Genomic DNA, 8878 nt, shown 5'->3' on the forward strand with positions numbered 1-8878 from the left:
TTAAAAACCACCACCACACTTAATTTATTTATCCAACTTTGAGTTCTCAATACATGCTAGACAGTCCGTAAATACTTTTTTTTTCTTTTTGCTAAAAAGCAGTTGGATGTCTACCACACAAAGAGTAGTTTTATTCTATGAGATGCAGCTGCTTCCAGAATATTAACTTGATAATGGTGAACAATAATTATAAAAGATTTCCTTGACATGGGTAATACACAAGTAAAATTCTAGCTCATTTTGGAAGTAGCTGAAATTAGAAATTTTATGAAAAATTTCTTCCCTCAGAAGACTTTGATGTAGCAGGATGGATATTCTTTTTTGATGCGATATGTGGGGAGTATCGCTACCTAGCAGTGTCTGGTGTTTATATAACAGATATTTGTTTATATAACAGATATTTGAAATACTTTTATCTCTGTTTCCCAGTACTTAGCACAGTGAGTAACACATTGTAGGTGCTTAATCAATATCTTTGAGGTTTTTGAATGGATAAATTTGACTGGACAGAAACATATGCATTATGAATTCCTAGGAAGAATGAATTAAGCAAACACGATTATTGCGAAAGCATACATTCTAATCTGTAAAGTACAGCAAAATAATGCTGGGAAATAAAAATATTGATTGTTTTTCCTGATTCCTCAAAGCAGAATTAATTTTTCCTCCTCTATGTGATCAAAAGCATCTTGTAAATAACCCAGTTGCAGCAGTTACATATGTTGCTTTGTGTTTTTGTTATATATCTGTATTTCCACGTCTGTCTCATAACTTTATTATAAATGTTCTAGGCAAATCACCATATCTTACTCATCTTAGTCTCCCTAAAGCTAAATGGTGTGTATAGTTGTAGTTGCTAAATTAATGTTTGTTTCTCCCTTATTGTATTTTCTTCGTATTTGTTGCCTTCTCTTAATGTACAGTAGAAACATCTGAAGTGGGAGAATAACTTGCAAGGAAGTAGTCACTAGTGGCTTATCATTAAGGACTGAAGTTCAGGAGTGCGTTTCTTCTTTCACCAGTTAATGGTATCTTGAACTCCTGACTGCAATCAGGAACCCATAACTTAAATATTGGAAAATTCATTTTGGGGGAAATAATTTAAATTGTTTTCACTTAGAACCATACCACATGTTATCTCCACGTCGCCTGGCTTGCTTCCTTTGTACTCTCACCTTCAGTCTGTTGTCCGCTCAGTTTTTTGCTGTCTTCACCTCACTTCACATCCAGCTTAATTTTCATGGAGCAGCATTTCAATTCCTTCTCTTACCTCTTGTCTTCCCGTCACTCTTGTTCAGTAAAAGCTCAAATCTGCATATAACAACAACACATTGTTTATGCCAAGTGTTTTATGTAGATTATTTCACTTAATCATCTCAACAACCCAAGGTGCTTGTTAGCATTTTATGCCTCTCTTACAGATGAAATAACTGAGGCTCAGTGAAATTAAGTAACATGCCCAAAGTTACATAGCTTGTAAATGCAGAACCAGGATTTTAACTCAGGCAGTCTGATTCCAGAAGTTTTATACTTAGCTGCTTTTCTCTATTGCCTTCCACTAAATTCCACATTTGCACCATACCCGCACTTACCTAGCTGGCCACTGCTGGAGGAAATCTTGGAGTCAGCAATATCTGTGTCATTATACATTCACAGTACCAGCTTCCACTGGGCCCTTCAAACTGCCTGGGATTCCTCTTCTGGTTTCTACTCCAAAGTGACTCTCTCACTGCCACCCCCTCCTCAAATGACAGGTGGCCTCTGTCTTAGTCTGCCAGGGCTGCTGTAACAAAATACCATGGACTATATAACTTAAACACCGGAAATTTATTTTCTCATTGTTCTGGAGGCTGGAAAGTCCAAGATCAAGGTACCAGCAGGGCTCTCTTCCTGGCTTGCATACAGTTGCTTTGTCCTCACATGACCTCACACAGCCTTTCTTCTGAGCACACTCACAGGGAGAGAGCAAATTCTCTCTGGTATCTCTTCTTAAAGGACACTAACTCTAAGGAGCCAGTGCCCCACCCTTCTGATTTCATTTGATCTTAAGTACTGTCTTAAAGGCCCCATATCCAAATACAGCCACACTGGGGGTTAGGGTTTTAACATATGGATTTGGGAGGACACAAACATTTAGTCCTTAATGGCTCCCTCTCCCTTTTTTTTCAGTAAATGCCTTCACCTCCTGTTTTGCAGAGAAGAGAAGGCATATCCCAGAAGCCACCTCAAATCCCTACCATCAAATTGAGAGTACTAACTGTATCCATTCCTCCGTTTCTTCCTTTCTCCTGTTACAACAACAGAGAGAAGCATTCCTCTACCTTCCAAAGGTCAAAGACTAACCTGACCTCTCCCCATGACCTCTTCAAAAACTCACCATCTCCTCACTTTCTCTTGAGTATTGAAATTATCACTCTTGACTGGCTTCTTCCCAGTTGCATTGAAATTGACTTGTCTCTTCTTAAAAAAAAAAAAGTCTACCTTAGATGTAACATTTCTCTCCAGCTTCCTCCCTAGCTTGCTCCCTAATTTCAAAGCAAGCTTCTCTAATAGCTGCACATATTACACGTCTCCATTTCTCATTCCCACTGCTGCATTCTGCATTCCACCTCCTCAGCTCCACAGAACATGCTCACTGAGTTCGTGAAATGATGTTCTTATTAATAAGCCCAACAGGTAATTTCCAGGCTTCATCTTTCCTACTTCTGAGCTTTTGACAATCTTTTTCAAAAATTCTTTTTGTTTAGCTTCTGTGCCACCACCACCCTTACCTGTATCTTGCCTTTGCAATGTCTCATTCCCAGTTGCCTTGCCAGTTCCTCTTCCTCTACCCAACTATTAACCTTTAGTTCTCAAAGCTCTAGACTTTGTTCTCTTCCCACTCTTTTCCTAGGTGATCTCGTGCATTCTTAAATTCCATTTACTGTCTATGTGCAAATAGTTTCCAAATTTTTATCTTCAGCAAAGGCCCCCTCAAGAACTCCAGATCCTTCTATCCAAATATCTACTTCTTATTGACACAAATGTTTAGTAGGTATTCTAAAACAATGTGTATAAACTGAACCAAACGAAAAATGTGTTCTTCCTTCAAAGATCTCTGTCTCAGTAAAGGGTACCACCATCTACCCATTGTTCAAGCCACAAAAATGGATGTCCTCCCTAACTCCTCCTCCTCCTTAAATTTCGACCCAAAGTATTGAGCCCTGATGATTGCAGATATTCTGGGACAAAATATTCTAGGATCCATTCATTCATCTTGATGGTTTCTGAGACCATCGTAGTCACAGCTACCATAGTCTACATATACTATAGCACCAGTCTTCTAAGTGGTCTTTCTAATCAGCTAGACTTCCAATCAGTATCCTCCACTGCAGCCAGATTGATACCTTTTAAATGAATGTATAGTTAAACCACTCTTCTGCTTCCCATTCCTGAGGCTGTATTTCAGCATTCTTAATGTTGCCCGGAAACCCTATAGGATCTTATCCTTGCTTAGTCCTTTAGTCCTCTGCCTCCCCACCCCCACCTTGTTCTTCATACTCTGTCCTGCCAGGCTTCTAGGTGCCATGTTCATTTCTTTATTGGGGCCTTTGTATATGTTATGCATTCTTTCTGGAAGACATACCCATTTCCTGTTTTCCATTTAGCTTATTCCTGGTCATATTTTGAGTATTTTTTAAATGTTCCTTTCTCCTCCTTATCCCCAAACTAGATTAGTTCCCTGTTGTCACCCTACTCTTCTAATTGAGACTCATCACACTTGTGATTTCTAGGCAGTGTAGAACAGTGTCTCTTCCAGTAACTAGATAGGAAACCTTAGGTAAGATGCTAACCTCTGTGTTTCAGCTTCCTCATCTATAATATGAGGATAAGAACTATATCTAACACATTAGATGCATGAGGATTCAATGAGTAGTTTACGTGAGGTGTTTAGAACAGTGCCTGGTGCAGAATAATCACTCAAAAAAAATGTTAGCTATTATTTTTAGTTCAATATCTGTCATTACTGCAAAATTATTAACTCTACTCTCATATGGCTGTTATCGATTACATTTCTCACATTGCATCACCAGCATCAAGCACAATGTCTGGAATACAACAGGTGTTTAATAAATGTTTGATGAATGAATAAATGAATAGTAGATTTAATTAATGGACAAAACATAAGCAACTATGTGACATTAAAAGGAAAAAAGGCAATTTTGCCTTTCTGATGTTCCGCTTTTGCTTTTGATGTTGTTTTAATGCCTCAGCCTTAATATAACAAAATGTATATAATAGAGTGTTTTATTAATTGCATTCTTTATGTCTCACTATCTCTATCGGCTGTGCAAGACCCATCTCTCATTTATTTATTTATTTATCCATTCGTTCATTTATTCATTCACTTTTATGCCCTCTCCTCGTTCTTTTTTCCTCACCCCTTTCATAGGAAACCTTTGAATGTGTATGATGCTATTCCTTCCATGTGCGTGTGTTCTTACGAACATCTATTGTTCCACATGCATGTATTTTGATATGTGTAAATGGCATTGCGTTATTTACCTCATTCTTTTTTACTCCACTTTTTTCTCTGCACTGCTTTTGTCTCTGGATTCTTTTTTGGGTTTGAACAATAACAATAGTGTTTATTTCTTAAATTTTCTTCTCATCTTGAAAGTCGTTGATCTACATTTTCAAGATAATATGTATAGTTTATTGATAGATGCCCTAAAATCAAATTTCAACACTATTATTTCTATAAAAAGAAAATAAAAACTTTAAATAAAGATATAATATTAAAAACAAGATTATTCAAATGTACTTAATCAAAAGCACTGCTAAGTCTTTCTTTGCATATTGACAGAATCATCTTAGGAATTGCTAACTATGTTTTATGAATAGAATACAGAATAATTCTGTCTTTGAAAACTCTGGTACTCTGAATTGGGAAAAACTGATGGACAGAGCTTGATGGAGGCATTAGGGAGTTCTAGAAGAAAGACATATGATTAACAGTATCAGTAACTCAGTGCTTTAGTAGAGAATAGTAGTTGGACTTATATATTTAGTAAATTGGAATATATGTTGCTAGTAACATCAGATTGCACGTTTAATATATTATAGTTCCTCCAAGTGTCATTGGTCCTAACTCTGAAAATGTCACTGTTGTGATGAACAATTTCATCTCGTTGACCTGTGAGGTCTCTGGTTTTCCACCTCCTGATCTCAGCTGGCTCAAGAATGAACAGCCTGTCAAACTAAACACAAATGCTCTCATCGTACCCGGTAAGAAACTTATTATTCTTCTAAGGTGGGAAAAACTTTCTCATTTTGCTTTACTTTAGTACAAATGCCATTTCAACTTAGTTCCTTTCCAAACTTTTGTCTTATTCCTTTTATTTGTTCACATGAAATGCCTCTTTTTACCCAGTTGAGGCCATTAGGGTAAGATTGTATAGACTTTTGTTATTTTAGTGGAATGTACAATAATAGGTCTCTTTCTGCAGATTACCAGATTTAGGAACAGAACGGTTTAGTAATTCCATGGGAGTGGTAGACTGGTAAATAGTACTTTCATTGGATAAACCCACTGGTTGTTTTTAATCAGTTCTAAAGCTCTTTCAGGATGGATGGATGGATGGATAGACAGAAAGACAGTGATCTCTGCACTAGGGGAGATTTAAAACCCAGAAAACACGATAGTATAATTACTGTTTGCTCACTAGACCCGATGTCAAACAGTTCTACTATCTATGTTTGGTTACTAGAGAGAAAAATTCCATAAGTTTCTTCTTTTATAAGGAATTAGAATCAATAATAAAGGAAGAATCCAAGAAATCTGATTTAAGCATTTCATTTTAAATATGAAATACTTCTATATAAATTTCACTCTAAAGCAAAGGTCTTCTTTTGCCATTTGTCTTTTTGATGAAATAATTATTAGCACAACCTCTATACCACTCTTCAATTTGCATTACATTTACCCACAGGTGGTCGAACTCTACAAATTATTCGGGCCAAGGTATCTGATGGTGGTGAATACACTTGCGTAGCTATCAACCAGGCGGGTGAAAGCAAGAAAAAAGTTTCCCTGACTGTTTATGGTTTGTTTCTATACTCATAATATTCTTTCATTTTAAAACTGGCATTCAATATTTTCTCTCTCAGCATCTTAATGAAAATAAAAAAAATCCTTCTGTTCTTGTTTCCTTCCCTCAGTGCCCCCCAGCATTAAAGATCATGGCAGTGAATCGCTTTCTGTAGTTAACATAAGAGAGGGAACTTCAGTGGCGTTGGAGTGTGAGTCGAATGCCGTCCCACCACCAGTCATCACTTGGTATAAGAACGGGCAGATGATAACAGCATCTACTCACTTGGAGATTTTAGCTGATGGACAAATGCTGAACGTCAAGAAAGCTGAGGTGCATCTTTTATTCTTTTTTGAGAGTCATGACTCCTTGGTGGGGTTGTGGAAGAGATAATTGGAATTTGCGATTCCCTTTACTACGGTGAAAAATGGTTTTCATTAACAAATAGATTGTCAATGCCATTGACCTTATTTTCATTAAAAAAAAAAAATAGGTTTGCAGAAGGCAATTAGAACTGGGGCATTTGAGCATAAAGATGACTGATGATTTAATCTACACTTGATCAGTGTGATTGGTCATCTATAACTTAATGGAGCACATACAATAGTATCTTTTTCTTTTAGGTGTCTGACACAGGCCAGTATGTTTGTAGAGCTATAAATGTAGCAGGACGGGATGATAAAAATTTCCACCTCAATGTATATGGTGAGCATCTGCCTCTAATACAACTCTTTTCCCCCCAGATATGCAAATGAAAGAAAGTGTACTGAATTAGCTTAATGAGGACACATGATTTTCTTCTGTCTTTTTACAGTGCCACCCAGTATTGAAGGTCCTGAACGAGAGGTGGTTGTAGAGACAATCAGCAATCCTGTGACCTTAATATGTGATGCCACGGGGATCCCGCCTCCCACGATAGCATGGTTAAAAAACCACAAGCCTATAGGTAAGGCAGCTGTGCATTTTTTGTGGTTGTTTTCTTTCATTCTTAATTCACTAGATTAATAAACTATCATCCTTTCAGTATTATGCTCAAAGCTGTATTTAGTTCAAGAAAGCCTAATGTACTGATATATAAATTTACAGTATAAACTCATTGTAAAATGATTATTTTATAAAGGGATTTTTTTTTCTCTCTTTTCCTTTTTCGAAAAGACTCTCCTTTAAAGTAAAAGTGTAAAGGGAGAACTTTTAAGAAATACATTTTTACATAAAGTAAGACATTTTATGATGAATTGAAGAGATGTTAAAACTATAAGCTTGTTATTTTATTTTGCTTTGTTTCCACCTGTAGACAATTCTGACTCACTTGAAGTTCATATTTTGTCTGGAGGTAGCAAACTCCAGATTGCCCGGTCTCAGCTTTCAGATGGTGGAAACTATACATGCACTGCATCAAATATGGAGGGGAAAGCACAGAAAAACTACATTCTTTCCATTCAGGGTATGTCATATACATTATGATCTATCTTCAATTTCCTTGTTATATTCCATCTATAGTACAAAATATTCTAACATTTAAAAGATCATTAGTAATTGGTTCAAAATATCTTTAGATCAACCCAAATAATGTCAATTTTCTGTTCTGCATTTACCGGTAGACTCTATTTTCATGGAAATAGATATAAATGTGGAAAAAGAGTAGTAGAAATTTGACAATGTCTATTTTTTAAATTTTTACTGAAATTATTACCTTCCTATAGTATATATCCTATTGAATTATACTTATTTATTTAAACTGTCATAATTTATTTCGATGCTCAGCTTGGAGGTCTGTTGTTATTTATATAGATAAGTAAGATTTAATCCATGAAGAGATTGCACTATGGTCTCATCACAGATAGTAGTTTAGGTAAATTTCAAGTAATCATGAATCTGGTATTATTTTGGGATAAGAATAAGGGGCATTAATTCAGCTAACAAATATTTAATAAATGCTTACTATATACAAGCATAGTATTGAGCACTGCAGGGAGAACTTGTCTTATGATTTTCTATAAATGTCTGATTATTACTTTTGGCTTAATATTGAAATTGAAATAGAAGTAGTTGAAATTCTTTTTTTCCCAATTATATTATAGTTACTAGGGAAAGAATTTCTCACAAATAATAAATTTAACCGTGAATATTATCTACCTGCTGTGGGCCCTGCTAAAGCTAACTCCAGAAAATGAAATTAAAACAAAAAGATAAGTTTATGGGTATCAGTGATCTCTCTGTAATGATTAGTGATGCTTTGAGATTTCAGAAAAGTAAAGGGAAAAATAGCTATTCAGAGATTCAGTGCCAGAAATGGCATGTTTAATTATGTTTAATGCATTAATAATAATAGATACCGATCACAGGGTATATGATATGACTGAAAATTTTACCAGACTTTTTCTATACTTTATTATATCTTAGGACTAAAGATAATATATACATATAGGGCTTTGTTCAGCGTTTGTCATATATTAGACATTAATTATAGGAGTCTCTTATTATTAACATTCTTATCAATTTGACTCCTTTACTACTCTAAATTATGCTGATTCGCTATAGTTGTTACCATCTTCTGGATGATTAAAATGAGATTTGCAGAGATTATGCAGTGGTGTGCTGGTAAATGTTTGACAATTGACTCTCCAGACAAAAAGGTCCTGATTTGTAGCCAGTTATTTTCGAGTTTCCTTGGTGTTAAATATTCCCACCATGGCCTGTTTCAAGCTACCGATGTGATGTCATTAAGCATGAAGTAGGGAAGACATGCAAAATGGGCTCTTGCAAACTGATGTGAGCTGTCTTTCAGCAATCACATAATTATTTGG

At 35.8% G+C, this 8878-nt stretch overlaps 1 protein-coding gene across 1 annotated transcript in view; it reads left to right on the plus strand.

The window, feature by feature from the left end:
- The window catches only part of HMCN1 (hemicentin 1), a gene marked incomplete at its 5' end in the record, with an annotated part of 218465 nt that overhangs the window by 109977 nt on the left and 99610 nt on the right, over positions 1 to 8878 (plus strand). The window contains 6 exons of the mRNA XM_008572836.1: positions 5107 to 5268; positions 5973 to 6086; positions 6202 to 6404; positions 6695 to 6776; positions 6886 to 7017; positions 7366 to 7515. Of these exons, the coding sequence (XP_008571058.1) occupies positions 5107 to 5268; positions 5973 to 6086; positions 6202 to 6404; positions 6695 to 6776; positions 6886 to 7017; positions 7366 to 7515 (843 nt within the window). The remainder of the gene's footprint in view (positions 1 to 5106; positions 5269 to 5972; positions 6087 to 6201; positions 6405 to 6694; positions 6777 to 6885; positions 7018 to 7365; positions 7516 to 8878) is intronic.

This window comes from Galeopterus variegatus, unplaced genomic scaffold (genome assembly GCF_000696425.1).
Source record: "Galeopterus variegatus unplaced genomic scaffold, G_variegatus-3.0.2 Scaffold841, whole genome shotgun sequence".
Taxonomy (NCBI): domain Eukaryota; kingdom Metazoa; phylum Chordata; class Mammalia; order Dermoptera; family Cynocephalidae; genus Galeopterus; species Galeopterus variegatus.